This window comes from Eurosta solidaginis, chromosome 1, assembly GCF_040869045.1.
Source record: "Eurosta solidaginis isolate ZX-2024a chromosome 1, ASM4086904v1, whole genome shotgun sequence".
Lineage (NCBI taxonomy): Eukaryota > Metazoa > Arthropoda > Insecta > Diptera > Tephritidae > Eurosta > Eurosta solidaginis.
In genome coordinates this window covers 307,442,868-307,466,856 of record NC_090319.1, presented here as the reverse complement: position 1 = coordinate 307,466,856, position 23,989 = coordinate 307,442,868, and the positions used below count along the sequence as shown (strand labels likewise).

Below are 23,989 nucleotides of genomic sequence, written 5' to 3'. Positions count from 1 at the left end.
GCTGTGGTGAAAACGGTTAACGTTGCATATCTTCCTTATGAAAAATGTTTGAGTAATAAGAAGTTGCTGGATATTATTGTGAGAAGCACCGCCCCCAACAGCATATGCCATATTGAAGCCTTGAGTGAACCAACGCGTAGTAGATTGTTCTAAGCGTTGCGTTTGAACATATCTTCCTCAGACTATAAAAATAGCGAACCGTGGATCGCATGTAGGACTTCAGGCGAGAAGTATGTGTTGACCAACTTAAGGATTAGTCCACAGAAATTCCCAGATATTGGAAGACTTTAACTCTTTCAATTGGAAAACACTTGTCGCTACAAGTTGTTTCAGAATTATACCACGTTCCAGAGCACAACAAATTGTTTAGAGCAAAATGTTCGCAGTCAGTGGCGTGGAATATAATATCAATATCGGGAGAGATTTTTGGATGTTAATCGAAATACATCATCTGTGTTTTCCTGCTAACAATCATTTTATGTGTAGCAAACCACACTCTCAACAGATGAACATCATAGTTGACACCTGCTACCAAATCTAGATTGTTCGTTGAACTATAGGCTATAGCAAGGTCATCTGCAAACGCGGTAACCTTCTCAAAAAAGGGCAAGGAAAATAAGGAATTCAAATAAACTAAGAACAATGTCGGACCTAAAACAGAACCTTGGGGTACTCCCAGGTCAATAGTAACAGAATCACTGAAACAACTGCCAACCTTAACTTTTTGCGCTCTTCCTGATAAGTAAGATTTCAACCAGTTATACATAAAGCCACGAAAGCCCACGCAATGTAATTTATTTAACAAGATTTGGTGATCTACCATATCAAATGCTTTCGTGATATCTACGAATAGGCCAGCACAGTTCTTTTTTTTGTCTAACTCGCTATATATAAAGGAACAAAAGTTCAAGAGGGCATCTTCGGTGGAACGTCCACATCGAAAACCAAATTGCATCGGGCTGAAAAAAATGTTTGTTGTTAAGAAATTCAAGAATTCTACGTTTAACAAGCTTTTCAAAAGTTTTCGAGATGGAAGAGAGCAAAGGAATTGGTCGGTAATTGTTTATATCCTTTTTGTCACCCTTTAAGGGAATGACTACAGCACATTTCAAGTCAGTAGGAAAAATTCCAGAAAAGATGCTTTTGTTAAACAAATAAACTAAAATATCGACTAAATTTAAAGCGACATTTTTCAAAACCTGATTGGAAATTCCATCAGAGCCACACGACCTGGAGTTATCTAAAGAATTAACTGCCTTTAATATTTCAGCGCCGGTTTTCACACAACGGCCAACCGCGATGAAATAAAAAGTGCAACTGACTGAGTGCTTGATTGACAGGGCTATCAACATTTTATTATATTTCTCGGAATGCAAAAATTTGAAATTTTACTACCCTGCTATGACTAACAGGTGTTTCAAATTCAAACGGGCTGCGTTACGCATATGTAACAGTGGGCAGTATTGGGTTAATTAAGCTCCTTTCATACATTCAACTCTGAATGCTTACCCAGCTACTTTGGTCAATTCTGTGCACCAGCACTCAATTCAATTACATTTATTGAGTCAGTTCCTTGATTAAATTGATGCTCACTTCCATTTTTATTGCTCTGTGTAGTGTGCTCTATTGATTGTTGGTGTTCATTTAGTATTGGATGTTATGGCAACATAAATAAATTGAGTGTATGTACATTGTACAAACATAACAGTTATTTGTGGTATGTAGGCCTTTTACAAACTATCCGTTTAGGTTATTGACTAAAAACTGCGTGTACAGTTAAATGAATGCGATGCGCGTTGTCTGAGATTTTGAAAAAGTTCTTATCCAATGAACATTTTCGCGAAATCTCAATTTGAGATTCGAATGAGAGCTAACCTCAATCTCTCAAAATTTAGCTCTCTCTCATGTAAATTTAATTCTCTCGCTTCCTTTTTTGGAAAACTCATCTCATATCGAACATGACCAGGAAAAAATGTTATCGAAAAAGAGACGCACTTCTTTGAGAATGTGTTCGGGGAACTTCACTCATCGAGCAGATTAAACAAGTTTGCAAATTTCAGTATATCCATTTCATTCTTTTAAGTGTTTATGAATTTGAACACAATTTGCTGCTCTACTTCTCCTGCAGTTTACGTTCGAATTGTATACTGGTTAAGGTTGTGTGTTTGAAGCCCGACCATGGTTCGCAATCCACGCAAATATTTTAAAACTTTTTGAAAAAACGTCACTTTTCAAATTGAGAATTTTCGTTTGATCCAACATTCAGATTTTTCGTTCCGTTCTTTACTGGGATATTGAGTACATCTTTACTGAGGACTTAGCGATATGGCCGCCACCTTGGCCTAGTGATACAAGGGATGGGAACGACTTATCCTTTGATTAAATTAATCGACTGCATTAACTTACGAAAGCATCGTTAGTTTGTATTCATATAATTAACCATTAATCGAAATAACTGTTAAATAATCATAAGAATGTTTATGAAAATTATTTATGCTGTAGTTGTATAAAAACGCAAACTGCTATATTCTATTACAAAGATTCTTTAGCCACGCCCAACAAAATTAAACATCTACACAATTATTTCACATATATGGAACAAAGCCTGTCGTTAGTAAACTCAGTGGAGAACAAGATCGACCTTTGCGCTTCTTAAAATCTTTTGCACATAAATGCCGCCGAAAAGTTTAAAATTTTAATCAACCATACTATGAAGTGTCCTTGGATTTAAATTGCCAATTCCAAAGAGTTTTTCGAACTTTCTTTTAAGTGAAGTTGAGTTGGATCCAAACAATACCAAAAACTCTTTTGCGAGCCGGTCTCTGCACGCAATGATTAGCTGTTAGCGGGATAGGGGACTTAGAATGTAACCGTGGTAGGTATGTATGCCTGTCGTAAGAGGGGACTAAAATACCAAATTGATTCAAGCCGTTGCTAGCGCAATATATAGCTTCTCCAACCCAATTTTCAATCTCACCTACCCGTGGCGAATCCTTTTTCGTTAACAGCCGAGGCTCTGGTGACCCCGAACTCCTGATAGATCTAGGCGAGGGCGGGATGGCCTTGCCGGTTTCATACCAAATCATTCCCTAGATGGTTGGGCTTATTGGTGCTGGCTGGTTATGGTGCTTGTTACCTGCACGTACCGGATCTGCATCTGGCAAAGGACCACCAACATAGATAACACTCCCCAAGGCCTTCGGGTAGTGTCCTCATCGCTACAACAACAACAAAAACAAAATTGGATGTTAACACAACAACACTAAACTTATTTTGAAAAGGTTCAAATCCACTTCTGAAAAAAACAGGAGTGGGTACCAAGTACTCGTGAAGTTCGGTGTGTAGCCTACAGGTTTTCGTCTAGAAAAGTTATAATTTTTGTTGAACTAGAGATCTTCTGGGGGTTGAAGTTGAAGCGCAGCAGAGGCAACTTAACCATTCCGTGCTTCAAGAGAACAGCCTTGTCGGCTTTTTTTGGAGTAATAATCTTGTTATCGGCGTGCCATCACCGCGTCAGAATCGTCTTATTATTGGTTTTTCCTCGGCAGGTTATAGATATGTTACCGATTTCATATTAAAATTTTATCAGCATCTGTTACACAACAGAGCGATGAGCACGTCGAAAAACATTTGGTAGGAATCCGATAACAACTCGATAACTTTGTGATAACGAGCCAAAAACTTTTCGGTACTAATTTGTACCACTCCAATAATAAATTGTAAACCTTTTGATATCATATCGATAATTTTTATAATCAGTTGAGCAGAGCTCAAGGTATAAAGAAATCCAGATAGATACTTATGGTGCAAAATAGAAAATTAATAAAATTTTGGACAATGGGCGTGGCACCGCCCACTTTTAAAAGAAGGTAATTTAAAAGTTTTGCAAGCTGTAATTTGGCAGTGGTTGAAGATATCATGACGAAATTTGGCAGGAACGTTCCTCCTATTACTATATGTATGCTTAATAAAAATTAGCAAAATCGCCCGCTTAAAAAAAAATTTTAAGTCAATTGATAACAAAAAATTTAATATCTTTACAGTATGTAAGTAAATTATGTCAACATTCAACTCCAGTAATGATATGATGCAACAAAATAAAAAAATAAAAGAAAATTTCAAAATGGGCGTGGCTCCGCCCTTTTCCATTTAATTTGTCAGGGATACTTTTAATGCCATAAGTCGAACAAAAATTTACCAATCCTAGTGAAATTTGGTAGGGGCTTAGACTTTAGGACGATAACTGTTTTCTGTGAAAAAGGGCGAAATCGGTTGAAGCCACGCCCAGTTTTTATCCCGTCTGTCCTTCAGCTCGGCCGTTAACACGATAACTTAAGCAAAAATCGATATATCTTTACTAAACTCAGTTTACGTACTTATCTGAACCCACTTTGTATTGGTATAAAAAATGGCCGAAATCCGACTATGACCACGTCCACTTTTTCTGTATCGAAAATTACGAAAAATGAAAAAAATGCCATAAAGAAAACTCTGTAAAATGGATGTGACACCTACCATATTAAGTAGAAGAAAATGAAAAAGTTCTGCAGGGCAAAATCAAAAGCCCTTGGAATCTTGGCAGGAATACTGTTCGTGGTATTACATATATAAATAAATTAGCGGTACCCGACAGATGATGTTCTGGATCACCCTGTGTAAAATTTTGGTTGATATCTCGAAAGCGCCTTCACATATACAACTACTACCACTCCCTTTTAAAACCCTCATTAATACCTTTAATTTGGTACCCATATCATACAAACACATTACAGAGTCACCCCTGGTCCACCTTTATGGCGATATCTCGAAAACGCGTCCACTTATAGAACTAAGGCCCTTTTAGAATACTCACTAACACTTTCGTTTGATACCCATATTTTACAAACGCATTCTAGAGTCACCCCTGGTCCACCTTTATGAAGATTTCTCGAAAAGGCGTCCACCTATAGAACTAAGCCCACGCCCTTTTAAAATACTCATTAACACCATTCATTTGATACCCATATCGGAGAAACAAATTCTAGAGTCAGCCCTGGTCCACCTTTATGGCGATATCCCTAAATGGCGTCCACCTATAGAACTATGGCCCACTCCCTCTTAAAATACTCTTAAATACCTTCCATTTCATACACATGTCATACAAACACATTCCGGGGTTACCCTAGATTCATTTTCCTACATGGTGATTTTCCCTTATTTTGTCTCCATAGCTTTCAGCTGAGTATGTAATGTTCGGTTGCACCCGAACTTAGCCTTCCTTACTTGTTTAATATCAGATTGATAATCTTTGTGTAACAAATGGATAACTTTTCCATATTTTTTCGATAGAAAATCGATACTTTTTTATACCAAATCGCTAATTTCTCCCTAAATTCGAAAAATTTAAGATATCAATCGATAACACAGATAACGCGTTGGTATTACTGTAATACAAAATCGATAACTTTCGGTAACAAATCAATAACTTTTTTGATAACAAACCGTTTATTTATCTATAACTTTTCTATTAATAAACGATGAGTTTTCAATAGCAAATATATAGTTTTCCAACAGCACATCGTTAACACCCCGGTAGAAAATTAATACAAATAACAAATCGATACCTTTCGATAACAAATCTATAACTTTTAAAAACATATTAATATTTTTTAAGAACTTACCGATAAGTCTTGCTCCTATACAAACCTTTCTTTCTTTCCCCTACTTGTCTCTCCTTTTATTTTCTTTCCCTTATAAATTTTTAGTAACGACCACCAAATACCGGCGTTCAAACCGAGCATTTTAAAAGGCATCCTAACTAACACGGACCTATACTAAAAGCAAATACATGTTTCCGTCAGATGACTTTTTTCAGGAATGGACGTTGAGCCAACTGCCGAACGAAAAAATTATTCTTAAATTTTAAGAAAAATCTCTTTCTCAATAATCTCTAATACTTCACTTTACAACACCGAATACTCTCCACGAACTGCTAAGTATCTGAACAACCAGGTTGGAAATAAGAATGAAGCGTGCAAATATATATGTTTACATGCTCTGTAATTTGACGTAAAATATTCAACGTTGCGTTCGTAAAGCAATCACTCAACAATTGATCAACAGTTGTGTTTGTTGTAAGTGTCCATTGAGAATTATTGTAATTTGAAATGGATATACAAACCCATACCAATGCCTACCATCACAATTGATGATTGGCAGCTACCGCAACAAAACGGAAATGGTCATTGTAATATTTTTTTTCGAGTGAATTTTCAGTTGTTGTAATATTGCAGAAATATCTATTGTTTATGTGCTTTAGCAGAGTTTTATTGCATTAACCGGAATAGGAAAACAACTTTTTTGAGTTGATTTGTGCATTGAATTTCAGCAACCATCATAAAGAGTGTGGCTTCCTGAAATAAGCAAAAAGCTGTTGGGAGCACTTAAAAAATAGATAAAATACAATTTCAGAAACTTTCGCAATGACGTTTCACTGACGGTTTACAAGAATTGATATTAGGGGGACTCATGTAACCTTATAAATGCCTTATAAAGTGTGTAAAAGTATAAATTTATCTAGTGCGTAAACGAGCTATCAAATTTTGTATGAAAAATCATTTACACAATTTGTATAAACTTACGCGCACTTTTCATTGTGTAAATGCGGTAAACTCGAAGGAATACAACCTTGCAGACATTACAGCAGGCATTTTCATCAGAAATCTCCAACATCAGCAAGTCAAGACGTTTTAGTTTTGATTTTTCACTTAATCTTGGCTTTTTTAATTTGTATAGCAACCAAAAAATTTTTGTTTGGCAATAATACAGCTGATAAACAATCAAGTTTATCAAGAATATTACTAGGTGCGTTCATATAACAGTGTGTGTAAATAGATATAATTTTACACCTTATAAGTTTATATGCTTTCATGAGTCCCCCTATTGAATTTATATGTAACTGAGGTTCATGCTGAAAAGAGAGAATCAATTGATTAATAATAATATATGCTTAAAAAATTTATAAAGAGATACAACAAAATAGTTAAACTGATAACAAGAATTTGGCGCGATAGAGGATCTGCCACTTTTCCATATTTCGACCGTGTTTTATGGCGATCCCACAAATGGAAAAATACAAGGGGTTGTCTTAAAGTAATTATAATCAATAAATAAACAATGAATATAGTAAAAACAATCACAAATTGTTTTACTAAATTATTTTGTTATTGATATAAGACCAAAATTTGAAAATGTGCACAGTGCAATGATTGATAAGCCATGTTTCTTAATTTCGCTTCTTAATTAGCTAGCTTTTCGAGAGCTGAGGCTTGAGCTTGAAATTCCTGCATTCATTGCCATTCCTTTTATACACAACTAGGTACATTTTTGTTGTATCTTTTTATACACAGCGTGCTTTGTACACAGAGTATATTAAATTTGATTGGATAATGGTTGGTTGTACAGGTATAAAGGAATCGAGATAGATATAGACTACCATATATCAAAATTATCAGTATCAAAAAAAAAATTTGATTGAGCCATGTCCGTCCGTCCGTCCGTTAGCAGGATAACTTGAGTAAATATTGAGACATCTTCACCAAATTTGATGCACTGGCTTATCTGGACCCAGAATAGATTGATATTGAAAATGAGCGAAATCGGACATTTTGGAAAACACAATAAACCTGATAATTTAGTAAATAATACACATAGAATGTTGAAATTTGACACGTGGACTGATATTGAGACTCTTGATAAAAATTTGGAAACATTTTTTAAAATGGGCGTGGCACCGCCCACTTGTGATAAAATCAATTTTACAAATATTACTAATCAAAAATCAAAAATCGTTAAACCTATCGTAACAAAATTCGGCAGAGAGGTTGCCTTTACTATAAGGAATGGTTTGAAGAAAAATTAACGAAATTAGATAAGGACCACGCCCACTTTTATACAAAGATGTTTAAAAGGGTCGTGGACGAATAAAATAGGCTATATATTTGCAAAAAAGAGCTTTATATCAATTGTATTTCATTTCCCAAGTGGATTTATAACAATAAATATGAAAAACTTCAAATTTAAAAAATGGGCGTGGCACCGCCCCTTTTACGACTAAGCAATTTTCTATGTTTCAGGGGCCATAACTCGAAGAAAAATTAACGGGTCGTAATAAAATTGTGTACGCAAGTTTTCCCTATAGCAGGAAATATTTCTACAAAAATATCGGTTAAAGACCACGCCCACTTTTATATAAAAGATTTTTAAAATGGTCGTAGACTAGAATAATAAGCTATAACTTAGCAAAAAAAAATTTTTTTTTTAATGAATGATATTTCACTTATCAAATTTTATTGTAAGGGGAAATGTGGAGACATTTTTTTTTAAATGGGCGGTGCCGCGTGTTATGTAGAAAAGTAATTTATCTGAAATGAAATGTACAATTGAAGCTCACGCTGAGTATATAATGTTCGGTTACACCCGAACTTAGACACCTTTACTTGTTAATCCAAATTTTGTGTATACATTTTTAGGCTCCTTAAATGCAACTTCATCACTGATATTGGATTTTCGTGCAGCTCAGTATAAGCAATGCTTCCGCTGTTCACTATTATATAAATCGTATTTATATGTACCTTATATCAAAAACATCAAACTTCTATAAAACAATATGAATCTGTCTCGCTAACTTAATGCCTAGAAATGTTTTCCCGATATTTGTTGGCGAAGCAAAACAGCACATTTGGTTGTATTTTACAGTTTCATTAAAATACACATATTTTTAATAGAAAAATATAAATGCATTTTAATAACTTTTTTGCAATGGGATTCTTTTTTTATAAAAAGCACCCATTATTTCACAAACGACTGCTTTAAAGCAATAAATATATACATATATCATAACGTATAAATTAAATAAATAAATAAAAATTTCGCATTTGAAATAAAAACTTCGACTGGTTGCAAAATTTTGAATGAATTTAAATCACAATACACTTTTTACCATGAATGGTGTTACAAAAAAAAAAAACAATCTCTCATATACACACACAATTAAATAAATGCGTAATTTAGTGAGACTTTTTCATTGAATTAATAAGTTTATTTAGTTAAGTTTTTTGTCCCGCGGTAAATTTGAGTGAATTTCCTGTAAATATTTATATATTACCAAATATATTAAAATAATTTCAATTCTCTTCTGGTTAAGAAATTTCAACGAAACTTTAAATTCAAATAAAGGCTTCAAGTGTTTTTCAGTTAAAATAAATTTGCATGCAGCTGTTTTAAATTGAACATGAATTTTTAGTCAACAAGAATTAGAGGAACCTCTATCTTGTGTGAAATTTAAATAAAAGCATGCAATGAATTGAAGTAAATCTTGATTTAAAACTGCACGGAAATATATCGTGAAAGACTTTGAATTATCATATCTTTCATGAAAATGAAATGGTATATTAACTTCGTCACGAATCTCAAAATTGTAAGTTCTTAAATGAAAATAGATAGACCCACCAATAAGTGTACCGAAATGATCAGGATGAAAAGCTGAGTTCATCTAGCCAAGTCCGTCTGTCCGTCTCTCTATTTATATGCAAACTAGTCCCTCAATTTTTGATATATCTTTATAAAATTTGGTGAGCGGGTATATTTAGGTGTCAGATTAGACATTTGTCGGAACCGGCCGGAGTGGGTCACTATAGCATATCCCCCATACAACCGATTTTTCAGAAAAGAGGATTTTTGTCATTTCTTCCTTAATTTATCAGATTGAAGTTGCAAACTTCACCATATGCTTTTGTTCATTGCACATATTGTTTTCTGAAAAAAATGGATGAGATCGGTCGTATATATAGCATATATCCTCCACAACCGATTGTTCAGATAAGAGGCTTTTCGTAATTACTGTCCCATTCTAACAGCTAGATGCTTCAAATTTCCTCCATGCTTACGTTTACGTTATATATTGTTAAGATAAGTGATTCATGGTCATAGCTATTTCATATGGACCACAAAAAACGTGAAACTCTGAATCGTCAAACAAACTACCAACTATTTTATATTTTATATTTAACTTAAAAAGCGCTTCACTATATATTTCATATCTTATACAGCCGATTATTTGGATATTACGAATGGGATAAGATTATTTTTCAGCCCCATTCATCAAAGGTATGAAGTCTTCGGCACAGACGAACACAGTCCCGTCCTTACCTGTTTTTATGTACATAAATGGTAGGCTTGGCAAACGTTCTATTGCCGAATGTTTACATTTATAATTTTTAATAATTTCAGGAATTTTGTACGGTGGGGTGACATAGTATCAGCTGACCTTATGGCCACTTCAAATTGTCGTAATGTTGATTAAAATGGCCAACATTGAAATGAAACGAGAGTATACAGAGAAAAATCAACGCCTCATAATGCTTCTGCAGGACCCACTTACTTACTCAAATTCCCAATATACCAGAATTCCAAATTTTGCAGTTTTCTCACTGGTCCGCTCCTATCATCTTTCAGAATAAATAAAATAACAAAAACTAAATAAAAATCAATACTTTGTGCCATTTGAATCTCTTTTAATTTGCGTTGTGGTTGTTTCAAATGAAATATAAATACAAGGTGCGTTAACCTCCGAAGAGATTTTAGACCGAGCTTCTCTTCCAATTTGCATCGTGCTCCTTTTACTTTTTCCTAAAAATTGGCGTGACGGGTCTTACATATGTACATGTTTTATAGCAGAACTATAATCGGAGTGTTTGCCGAATCACGAATCACCTTAGATAATATTTTTCTTCTAATTGAAAAACTTATTTCTTAATTTTTAATGTTGCTTTGCCCGGTATTTCTCTCTTCTGCCTTTCCATCCCTCACTTCATCTGGCTTCGTTTCTCCCACTTCCTTTTTTATTGCTTCAACAATCCCCTCTATTTCTTACCCCATCTGCATATAAATTTAAATTTGTATTAGCATATTCACTTTAATCTCTATCTCCGTCTACATCTCCTTCTAAATATTCATCTTCATCTTCTTATTCATCTTCATTTTCATTTTCCTCTATATCTATATCTTCATCTGTATTTTTATGTTCATCTCCCTGAATCTACTTCTCCATCTTCATCGTCATCTGAATCTCCTTTTCCATTTCAGTTTCAATCTCATTTTTTCATTCAATCTCCATGTCTATCTTCCTTCAACTACATCTTCTTATTCATCTTCATTTTCATCTGTATCATCATCTTTATTTTTATTTTCATTTTCATCCTCATTTTCAATTCTACTTTGTCATCTCAATCTGCTTTTTCCATTTTAATCTCAATCTCTCTTCTCTCTTTTTCACCTCAATCTCCATTTCAATCTTTATCTACAACTCCATCTACATCTGTTTTTCCATTCCCATCTCCACATCCATCTCCAGCTCCATCTCCATCTCTATCTACATCTCTCTCTGTACATCCATCTCAATCCCCATCTCCATCGTTATCTACATTTTCATCTACATTTCTATCTGTAGCTCTACCTTCACTCCCATTTTCATCTACATTTCCATCTCCATTTTCATCACAACTTCTATCTATATAGCCATTTTCACCTAGATCGCCATCTCCATATCAACCTCCCTCACTTTTTTCTGTAGAATACCATAATTTGAATAAATATTTTTTATTTTTTTTTCTTTTTTTCAAATAAGATTAGTCCCTGGTTCACTTCTCAGAAACAGACTTCATATATTAATTAGTAGTAGAGGTTTTCTTAGCTATTCGCATATTCTCTCAAATTTATGAGTTTTGTGTACAGAAATTGGTATATTTTCACCAGGTTCGTATTTCCCGAATCGATTTCACATTATTCAATAAAAACTGTTTAACCCATTAATAGCCTGAGTTTTGGCTTGTAAAATTAAGATGAATGAAAAAAGTATAAAGATTTTTCATAAAATTATATTTTAAATACCCAATTATACATATTTTACTATTTTTCTTTCCCTTTCAGACCTGCTCGCAGTGATGTGCCGTCCATGTATATCGAGGAGGACGCCCTAAATGACGAGGAAGCGTTAACTTGTACACGTTCGGCCGATATTCGTGCAGCACGCATGTTACCTTCAACATTAGGACCACGTTGCAGTGCCAGCACTACGAGCAGTCAACACCATTATATATCCGAGGGTTTCATTCAATACGCACAGCCCAGCCTCAACGGTACTATACCTCAATCTATACTTAAACGATTATAGTTTCTACATATATATTACACTGAATTTATTTAGTTGCAAATTTCTTATTTTAGTTGTAGTTGTAGTTCTAGCAAATTTAGTAAAATTTTTTCTATCGCAACACTTCTATCTTTATTTCTTTTGTCTGCACTTTCTTTCTTGTCTTTAATATATTTGCATTGCTAAAAGCTCTTGGAATATTCTAAGACTATTTGTGCTTATGCTTACTGTGCCTGTTTATGTACATAAAGTTGGGTCATCTTTAATAGCGTTGCTCAGTATATTGAGAATTGCGATATTAACTTGTTAGGCTTGTTGATTATGTCGTTGTATTATTTACTTTGAGTAAAAAAATTAATACACTGAAATGAACTTAGGCTGGGCGCGATTTCACCTAAATTTAATGTACCTAAACTAATATTTCACTGAACTTTCCATTACTACCATAATTAAGAAAAAATGCTGTCAAAATTATACGGTTTAATTTATCATATAAATATAATTTTGTATGCAAATAATTAAAAATTGCAATGATCCGTGTGTGCATGCTTCAAAAAGACAATGGTGGACGAAGCGAAAACATCTCTATATATCAGTACAGGAACATCGTCATCAGCTAATATGGTATATTTTTCGGATGTCGTACACATGAAGGGGTATATTGGGAATATTCCAAACGGCTTATTTAAAGGCAGTGGTGGGGAGCTGAGTAGTATATCGTCGCTTATATTCAATACCCTACATCAGAAATTTTATCGATAACTAGTTTTAGATGGTTAAATGATCTCTGTCTCACCTTTCATACATAAATTACATTAATGGCAGCTTTAAAACTTAGCTAATATGTTGTTAATTCCTGTTTTGAAAAAATTCTTTATCAGCAATCCAATTTTTTTCAAAATCAAAACCATCTATCAGCACACATTTTTATGCAAAGAAATATTTAAGCATTTGTATTATTGCTTTATTCGGATAACGTTGGGGTGCAATGTTGTTAAAAGGTCAAGACAAGAAAGCTCTATCTGACATTAAAACTGAAAAAAGCTGAGCCTAGAACAAATTTTTTTAATACAAACTGGGACTTTTCATCACTCATTTAGATACTTCATATTATTAGGAATTTAAAACATAGCTATCAAAACGAGTTATTCGCTCCAGAAAAACTGGGTTTTTGTTATTAGGGTATTGATTAAAAGCCGACGATATGCGATTTGTGAGCCTCGTTTTGAGATCAAGGATCCAAGTTTTATTCCGCCAGCGATAAGGCGAAGGTATTTGAAACCCTCACTACATCATACAAATCAATCGAACATCCTCCGCAACCGAACCATAGTCCTTTAGTCTAAATGATTGCTCGACTGAATACTTAAGGGCATTTTATTTGCACATAAAAATTAAAATATATATATATATATAAAATTCAAATTATGTGTGTAGGTATAGATCGGCTTGCGTCCTAAACGGACCGACCAATCACAACCAAATTTGCACAACCCACTTGAAACCTTCCAGGGATGGTCATAGGCTAAAAATAATTTCGATATATAAAAGGGTGGTGGCACCTCCCATGCAAAATGAATATTTGGTACTACATAACTCTGAAGGTATTCATGCTAGAATATTGAAATTCAGTAAGGAGTTATATGAGGTCAATCCCTAACACCCCCAAGAAATTGAGGTGGTGGAGAAGGGGGCGTGGCAGTTCCTATGTAAATGGAATTTTTCATTCTGCATATCTCGGGATGTAGTAATGGTAGGGTAATGAAAATTGGTAAGGAGCTATATGAGGTTAAGTCCTAACACCTCGAGTAAAATGTGGAGTTGGGGAAAAGGGGACGCGGTACCTTCTCTACAAATGGGATTTTTCAGAACTATGGCTACTGTACAAACTTAGATTATTATAACAGCTAAAGTTTGACTACAGAGTTGTTTGGCTGTTATTCCTTTTAGATGTTTAGTAATCTTCCGCCCTTAAAATTTTTTGTTAACTTCAGTCTATCCGCATCTTCTATCTATATATATATAAAGTTAAAATTATGAATGTTTGCATGTAGGTATAAATCTGGTTGCGTCCTAAACGGATCGGCCGATCGCAACTAAATTTGAACCACCCACTAGAAACCTCCCAAAGATGGGCATAGGCTAAACATAACTTCAATATAAAACAAGTAAGAACGGGACTGTCTTCGGCTGTGCCGAAGTATTCATACTTTTCATGGATGGGGCTGAACAATAATCTTATCCCGTTCGTAATCTCCGAATAATCGGATGTATAAGATAAGAAATATATAGTGAACAGATCTACATACCTTAACGATTTTTAAGATAAATATAAAATAAAAAACAGGTAGGTACTTTGTGTGAGGATGCAAAGTTGCAGGTTTTTTCTGGTCTGCGTGTAAAAACTATGACTACGAATTACGTATTTCAACAATATATGACGTAAACGTAACTATTTGATGAAATTTGATGAATTTTGAAGCTTCTAGCCGTAAAAAAGGGGTAAAAATGAGAGTTTATATGAAGTATATAATATATATACCACCGATCTCTATGATTTTTTCAGACAACAATATATGCTATATACGTAAGCATTTTGTAAAATTTGAAGCTTCTAGCTGTTAAAACGGGGCAGAAATTGCGCAAAGTTTCTTATCTGAACAATCGGTTGTATGAGATATATACTATGTATACCACCGATCTCAATGATGTTTTCAGACATCAATATATGCTATACACGTAAGCATTTGGTGAAATTTGAAGCTTCTAGCTGTTAAAATGGGGCCGAAATCGTAAAAAAAAATATATATATACTATATATATTGTCACGGATATTAACATCACTAAGTTATATCATCACTAAGGCGATGCCAAGGCCACGATAAGCAGTATTTACGTCAATAATCAAATCATTTATACACATATATAAGGCAGCCGAAAGATGTCACACACAGATGCATTTACTTTTACGCCTATGTATGTGCGAGAGACTGTAAACTACAAACATTCACATCAATAATTCAATCATTATGTATCTACATAAACGAATAAATAATTGCGTCTACACATATTTACGTATACGAGCAGCGGAGCGGCAATGCACAAATAACTAGTAACTTCTGGAAATCGAAGAGCCTAGAAGTATGCAGCATAAACTATAAAAGCGGGGCAGGCGAGTAAGAAGAAATTCAGTTTGATTTGAGTTGTCAAGCAGTTTGATTAAGACGATATTTAGCGAGCAATAGCAGTGTTATTTTGAATAGTAGAGTTTCATTGAGCTATCAATCAGTGTGGTTATTAAGCTTGCTATTCGTTGCAAAGTATAAGTGTTATTGTGAAGTACTGTAATAAAGGCCATTTTTCAATTATTCAATATTGGAGTTATTTATTCAACAGTTTAGCGATACGAACTTAGCACAGGGTTGCAAATAAGAGGATTTGCAAGTAAAATCGTTACAATATATACTACATATACCATCATATATATATTATATATATCACCGATCTCTATGATTTTCTGACACAATAATACATACTACATACGTAAGCACACGGTGAAATTTGAAGCTTATAGCTGTTAAAATGGGGTAGAAATTGCGAAAAGTTTCTTATCTGAACAATCGGTTGTATGAGATATATACTATATATAGAACCGATCTCTATGATTTTTTCAGACAACAATATATGCTATACACGTAAGCAATCAGTGAAATTTGAAGCTTATAGCTGTTAAAATGGGGTAGAAATTGCGAAAAGTTTCTTATCTGAACAATCGGTTGTATGAGATACATACTATATATACAACCGATCTCTATGATTTTTTCAGACAACAATATATGCTATATACGTAAGTATTCGGTGAAATTTGAAGCTTCTAGCTGTTAAAATGGGGTTAAAATTTGCGAAAATATATATATATATACTATATATACCACCGATCTTTATGATTTTTTTAGACAACAATATATGCTATATACGTAAGCATTCGTTGAAATTTGAAGCGTCTAGCTCTTAAAATAGGGCAGTAATTACGAAAAGTTCCTTATCTGAACAATCGGTTGTGGGAGATATATACTATATATACGACCGATCTCATGAATTTTTTCAGGCAACAATATGTGCAATATACGAAAGGATATGGTGAAGTTTGAAGCTTCAATCTGTTAAATTGGGTAAGATATTACAAAAATCCCCTTTCGGTTGTATGGAGGATATATGCTATAGTAGTCCGATCCGGTCGGTTCCGACAAATGTCTAATCGGACACCCAAATACACCCGCTCACCAAATTGTATCAATATATCTCAAAAATTGAGGGACTAGTTTGCATACAAACAGACAGACGGACAGAAGGACAGACGGACAGACGGACATGGCTAAATCAACTCAGCTCTTCAACCTGATTATTTCGGTATACTTAATGGTGGGTCTATCTATTTTCCTTTAAGGACTTACAATTTTCGGTTTCGTGACGAAATTAATATACCATTTCATTTTCATGAAAGGTATAAAAATAGGGTGGCACCTATTTACTCTCTTCGGAAATATGATGGGGCATTTTTGCGGACACACTTCAGCAGCAGCTTTTGCTAAACAACTTCTTGAAATTAATTATGGCAAAATTCCAATTTCTTTACTAAAAGATTTGAATTCCTTTCCCTCAAATTTTTGAGAAATTATGACATCACCTAAAGCTTTAATATCTAATGTTTCTTCCAAATATTGAATCTATCTTTACAAACTATAAATTGTTTTGATAAAAGGCATTTTAGGCACCTTAAAATGATGATGTTTATATCACTAGAACCAAGACAACTTATAACTCCATTAACACAGTCGTGGAAGAGTCCCAAGCTGTGCATATCCGATTGAGTTTATTAGTTCTTTTGAGCCATCAGAAATTTCTCCTCATTAAAAAAAAGGCTACTATTTATCTTCGTTATTTCGATTATCCACGCTTATGTAGTGGGACAAGGCTTTTTATCACAAAACTTTTACGGATGTCATTGAAGCAATTCATTTTATCGGAATATTTCGAAAACAATAAAGTTTAAAACCAAGGATTCCATTGATACCGATAGATTTATCTTTTCAATTTTAAATGCCTAAAATTTCCTATCCCTATCAATGAAGCTCAACGACGATCTTTAGATGCGAATCAAGGGATTTATGAGCGCAATACAACCCTTTATAGCTTCAGAGCTTCTGCAACTCAATTGTCAACCTCACCTACGGGAGGAGAATCTTGTTACAAATATGATTATATCATACAAAACAGTCATTAACTGTAGCAGAAGTCAATCTTACCAACTCATGTTTTACCCATGGCCAGTTACGCGTAGCTTAAAGAAACGTGGGGTAAAACCCACGGATATAAACTAGTGCCAAATAAAAAGAAACACTCAAAATTTTGTCTTGTTTTCGAAGTTTGACGTTTGAATTCAAGTTAAAAATTATACTCCTTGCAAGGCGAATCCATATCAGCTGGTGGCAAAACGAATTCAAGCAATTCGCCGTGCAGAAGAATGTCAAGTCAAAAGAAAATGTTCATTGATTACGATTAACTGACATATTTTTGTACAAGGCGTTGTATGGAAAATAATCAAGCAGAAGCAATCAGCTGTTGGGATAACAGCATCTGGTACTGAACTCGATTCATTTTCAATTCTTACAATTGGCAGATATTTGAAAATAAAACGTTCATAATAGTAAACAGCTTGGATCACCTCTTAAATTGCTGTTCGATTACATAAATCATTAGCTAAATAGCGTTTTTCAAACATTTTTGCAGACGACTGGTAAATTGCTTTATTAACATTTTTTTTTTTTAATGTTTGTTTAACCGGCTGCTCATAATTTCTCTATTAAATAGATTTTGAAAATGAACATTAGTATGTAATCCATCTTTCTGTAGACAATTTTAAAAGAAAAGTTGCTTGAGCAGACAAATGGGGAATTCACGGCAGTTCAATTTATTTACCGTGAACAAAAAACAAACATTTCTTCCATTCTCTGGATATTTGCGACAGCCATTCTCCCTGTTGGCCATTATTTGATAGTTTGGCGTGGCAATGGAGGAATAGAAAGATATTTTACTTGTATTCACAATGAGTATGCTCATAAAAACTCAAATTCTTTATTCTGCACTGCCTTGCCGACAGTTTATCTATTTATGTGGAAATTTAGGTGAACTCGCCTCGCAACCAGCATTGAACGAGATACCTTGATAAGCTCCACGACACCTAGCAAATAAACTCCTCCTTAACAGTCGTTGAGCAAAATTGGTTTTCGATACATACAACAAACCGCAAACAGAGCTTGCCCAGATGCGATTTATGGATAAAACAAACCGCCTCCCCCTAGTTCATCAACACAGTCTATTCAGTTTCGTGAAAATTTTACATTACAAAAAATGCCAAAATTTTAAGGCCCACCTTAATGTTCCTCTACATTTAATCCATTTTGTTGCTTTGTTGTCTTATATAGTAAAATTTGCTGCATTTCTAACTTCCGCCAACTCCCTTATACCTACATAGTAATTCGAATTTGTGTATTTGCAATTCAATGAATGAAAGTGGTTGCATTTAAAACTTTATTGCATCTAAAACAAAAAAAAGTAGCTAAATGAAATGTAAAAACATTGGTTTATCTTATTTGAAATCAGTGAATTATTCTTTTTTGTATTTAAAAAACAATCTTTATGCATAAAATTCATTGTATGATAAATATAAAACTTTAGTTAAATGTCTAATACAAAAAATTTTAAATTAAATTAGCAAGTAGTTAACCCTATTGAATATTCAGTTTTATAAAATAATAATTGCTATAGTGAAAGTATGTACATATGTATGTTTATTTGTGTGTATATAGATAATATTTTGAATATAATTTTGATATACGAAATTAAATCTTATTAGTTTGGAATGCCAATTTCCTAACCACTTTTTTCTTTATTATACATATTTATATGTAAATTAAGTTTTGTTTGTACTTTGTCTTCATTTAGAGATTTAGGCTGGGTGGAGTGCACCTAAATTGCTACCTAAATAGACAGATAAACCTGAGTCACTGGAAACTGTATAAAGCAGTAGAAATGAAAAAAGTTTAGCTTTTATTTCTTCGTCTATGTTTATCAACACATGGAATGTGATGATGCACGTTCTGTATTGAAAAGTGGGCGATGGTTCTGGCTGAGTTTAGTGTGGCGACTGGGCCTTAAGCATATGTAGTGTGGTGCTGTTGATGGTGTCTTCAAATAATTTCTAGTAGATGCTGATATTATAAGATGGCAGTATGAGCAACAGAGCGCCTCATAATCTGGAAACAATGGCCATCCATATGGATCTACTCTGTTAGGTAGTTATTGTTGACAAGGCGAGTGTAATAGCTTACAGCAGAGAACATGCAGCATTGTCACCATATGATGGACGCATCACCAAGCCATAAAAAAGCGATTATATCAAAATAATCCCTAGGTTTTCTTGTGTTATACCTAAAGATTTTTTACTTATCATGGAGCATAGTGCCCCTACCCCGTTGCAGCGTGAATAAATAATGCAAATGCGAAAAATGTTCTAATTTTTTTATTATAAAAAAAAAAACAGTTTAGATTGTCTATTGAATTCGCACAGTTTTGACAACCTACCTAAAAATGACAATGCTGGAAAGTTCCAGTGGAATATAAGTTTAGATACCTAAAATTATGGCCACCTTGCGCCTATCCCAAGTACAGACTTCGGCCTCTTAAGCCCACCCTGCAATAGCTTGCCGTTCTGCAAGTGGATCTAAAGAGATTCATTGTTAAATCTTGTAAGTCACATCATAGAAAATAAAATTTTGAAGAGCAGTAGATTGACGGTAAATCTCCAATAAATTAAAATAATATTCAGCCCAATTCTAAACAAAAATTCTGTGCGAGTTTTTTCCCTTCTCCCATTCTTCGCATTCTAAATAAAAATTCCTTGTGAGTTTTTTCACTTCTCCTTTTCCTCCTATTCTGAACAATGTTCGAAAAAGCGAAAACCGGTTATGGGAGAAAAGTAGGTATTATGAATGTGCGGGAGAGGGAGATTTCTCTGCCATTTCATAGGAGTTTTTTCACTAGTTAAATTAAAGGGAATGCATCAATATAGTTAAAGGAAATTGGTTATTTTAAGAAAGAACACTTATTTGTACAAATTTTTGCTAAAATATGTATTTATATTCTACCACAATATTCTCACTGTTAATACAAGAACAACAACCACAATATTCTTTATTTTAAGTCGAAAAATATATCATAAGCAACGGAAGAGCTCTTCGCATATTCGATGCAGCCATCGATAAATTGCGCAAGGATTTTTTAAGAAGGCTTAAATAGATTTTAGCATATGGCCAAAGGCGAACTCAACTAAATGAATGCAGGCAACTCCGGCGGATTAGTGTTATCCCGCCGGTCTTCTTCTTATTCTCCTCTGTTGATGTTGCTGTGATACCAATTCATTACTCATTTCAGTGAATACCACTTGAAATGCAATAATGTACATTGTTTATACCTTATTTCTTAATTTCAAACAAATTCGCAACAATAATTAAACTTTACAATTTTTTAAACAAAATAAGAAATGCGCAACGAAATTTCAATTGACAAAACAGCTGACTTCGAAAATTCGAAATTCTTATTCCCCAATTATTCTTCTCCCTAGGAGAAAATAATTGGAGGAATTTTTCCGCGAGAATATTTAGAATTGGTCTGATTGTGTAATCAATACAATATCGTCCTTGACTCCTTTGGAAAGTTTCGTTTTTTAATTTTAGATATCTTTTTGGCTGGAAAAGCTCAAATAATTCAGATATGAAGTGCTGAATGCGAAAAAAGTTATACATCAAATAAATCTCGAGTAGAGACAGTGTCGGATAAAATGATAAAATAAGATATTTAATTAACCTTAACAGTTAAAGGTAAAAATGAAGACATAGAATTAGTAGGTATGTAAATTAGGGTGGTCCGCGTTAATCGAGCGTAAATAATAATTGTAAGGTTACAAGTATCAAATACAAATTTTAGTTCCGATTGCGAACGATAAAGGTCAAAGTTATAAAGACCCAAAAAATATTAAACACAATATTTTGTTTTCTAATAGATAACAAAACCGTTAATATTGTAGTAGGCAATATCACATATAAATTTTGGTTTGGTATTAAAATATGAACTTTAACCACCCCTTAACCGATTCCAACCAAGACCAAGAAAATTTATGTATAATATTGCTGCTATAACATAAATGCTTTTGGGTCTTCAAACTACAAAAAAAAAAAAAAAAACAATTTTTTTATTTTTATTTGTATTTGTATTTTGTTACCTTTATATTAAGTCGCTTTCATTTTTGTCCCCTCATTTCCATACGAATTTTTGACCTACGGAAAAGTTTTTTCGGTAACTTCCAGTTCCCCACTTGATACTTAGAACATAGTACAGATGTGAGAGACATTACAATGCAAGTGAAAAAAATCCGCTAGGTGGCGCACGGATCGAGATATACAGAAAATTTATTTTAAAATGGAAATTTTGCTATCGACTTTTAACTAACTTCTCGGTGATCCGGAGACTTGAAACTAAGCACATAGTTTGCGAGTCAATGGCACTACAATTCGTGAAAAAAAAGATGGCGCCAGGTAGCAAACGAGTCGAGATAAACGAAAATCGCTAAAATCCCTGAAAAAACGCAGGAAATCTTGCAATATATTTTTGACTAACTTCCCGGTGAGCTGGAGATATGAAACTTGAGTCATAAGTCAGAACCCGGTGACAATGCAATATTTTATCAAAAAAAATTACGCTAGGTGGTACATGGATCGAGATATTAAGAAAATTAGTTTTAATTTGGGAATTTTTCAATCCATTTTTAACTATTTTCCCGGTCACCTATCTTAGCACATAGTTCGAAACCTGGTGACAATACAATTTACAGAAAACAAAATTCCGCTAGATGGGGCGCTAAGTGAGATAACTACAAATCCTTGAAAAACGAGGGGAATATTGCAATCGATTTTTGAGTTACTTCCCGGTGAGCTGGATACTTGAAACTTGGGCAGTGGGTCAGAACCCGGTGACAATGCAATATTTTATCAAAAACATTCCGCTAGGTGGCGCATGGATCGAGGTATTAAGAAAATTATTTTTTCTAAATTTTAGATAATCAATTAGTAAATCCCATGTACATGGTTTGCCTTAAATTGAAAGAGTACGGTCCACCTTTATAGTCTTAAACCTCAAGATTCTTTTACAATAGCTATTGTTAAAGTTTTTTATTTAAAATTCAATAAGACTATGTCTATATTAAAGGAGAAATTGCCTTCTATTTTTTGGTCCATTTATATAAAGGTAGTCCTTAAATTTTTTTTATCATCTATTTTTATTTGATATTCTTCATCGTCGTACTACCGTTTGAGAGGGTTAGACTTAAAAAAAATCTTATACTCGTTTAGAAGGACCGCCCTAATGTAAAAAATACTCGTAGTGGTAAATTATAGATTCCAATACGGATGTTACGGATACATAAAACCCGAAATGTATCCTCGGTATGATGATAATGTCGCTGCAGCAGTTAGGGTGATCTATTTCGGCTTGGAGTCAAACCGGTTTTATTGTCAAACTCTGTTCAGTGTCCAATTTCCTTGAAAGCCAAATACTGTGAATGCCGGAACTATTTTGGAAAATTTTTCCGGCATTTTTTTATTTCACAATAAGACACTGAAGATGGTACAATGATGCAACCGATTTGCTTCCAAGCCAAGACAAATAGACCAATGGTCGGAGTGCGATCATCAGTTATTTATATATCTAAACCAAGATTGGCGTGGTTTGACAGGAAATCATTGCAAAATAATTCAAATAATTTCGCATATCGGTATTACTTTAATAATTATTAATTTGCGCTTAAGCGCCTTAGCGATTCTGAGCGTTTGGTAAGAAGTTACGCCAATTATCCCTGTTTTGCGCTAAGTGACACCAATTAGGAACGTAGAGGAATGTCAAGTGTTCCTCTAAATGCCTCTCCCAACACAGTAAAAGGTTCGCCCTTCTTCTGCTTCTAAATATGGGTGTAGAATAAACTTTTTCGGCCGGAGTGTCTTCATCCATTCGGAAAACATGACCTAGCCAGAGAAGCCCATAAATTGACATGCCTACATTTTTAAATTTTACCTTATCTTTATCTTCTGTCGCTTGATCTCCCTCTTCTTTTAACTATTCTTATTTTTTCGCTATCCCCTTCTGCCTCATTTCGCTTTTCCCTCTACTTCCTTCTGCTTTGTATTTATTTATTATTTATTTATTTATTTAAGTATTTTTTTCTACCTCCTCTCGTTTGAATTGCTTGTTCCAAATACATTCGTACTTTTGCTCCTATTTCTATTCATATCCCTATTGCTATTCCTATTTTTATTCTAATTCCAATTTCTATTCTAACTTGAATTCCAATCCCAAATCCAACTTTTCCCATTTTTAATATGTAAATAATTTTCATATTCTATTTCTTCTGAATATTCTTCTCGAGGTTCCTTCTCTCTCATTATTTCATTTATTCCCCATATCTAGGGAGTTTGTAGCATATATAAGATAGCTCGTACAAATAATAGAAATATTTGTAGTTTTCAATATCAAAAGTTTGTTATTACTAAATAGTTATTATATAAATATATTTCAAGTGCTTGTATAAATAGCTTAAGCATTCTTAATTTGTTTTGTATGTACATAAAATTTTGCTTTTTAGTTAATAATATTTACTTTGTAAAGCAAAAGAATAAGGCTATTTCTCTA

The 23,989-nt window shown here is 33.8% G+C and overlaps 1 protein-coding gene across 1 annotated transcript in view; it reads left to right on the top strand.

Annotated features, from left to right (window-relative positions):
• side (sidestep) overlaps positions 1-23,989 on the top strand; it is a 527,768-nt gene that overhangs the window by 474,725 nt on the left and 29,054 nt on the right. The window contains exon 17 of the mRNA XM_067761445.1: positions 11,968-12,176. Within this exon, the coding sequence (XP_067617546.1) occupies positions 11,968-12,176 (209 nt within the window). The remainder of the gene's footprint in view (positions 1-11,967; positions 12,177-23,989) is intronic.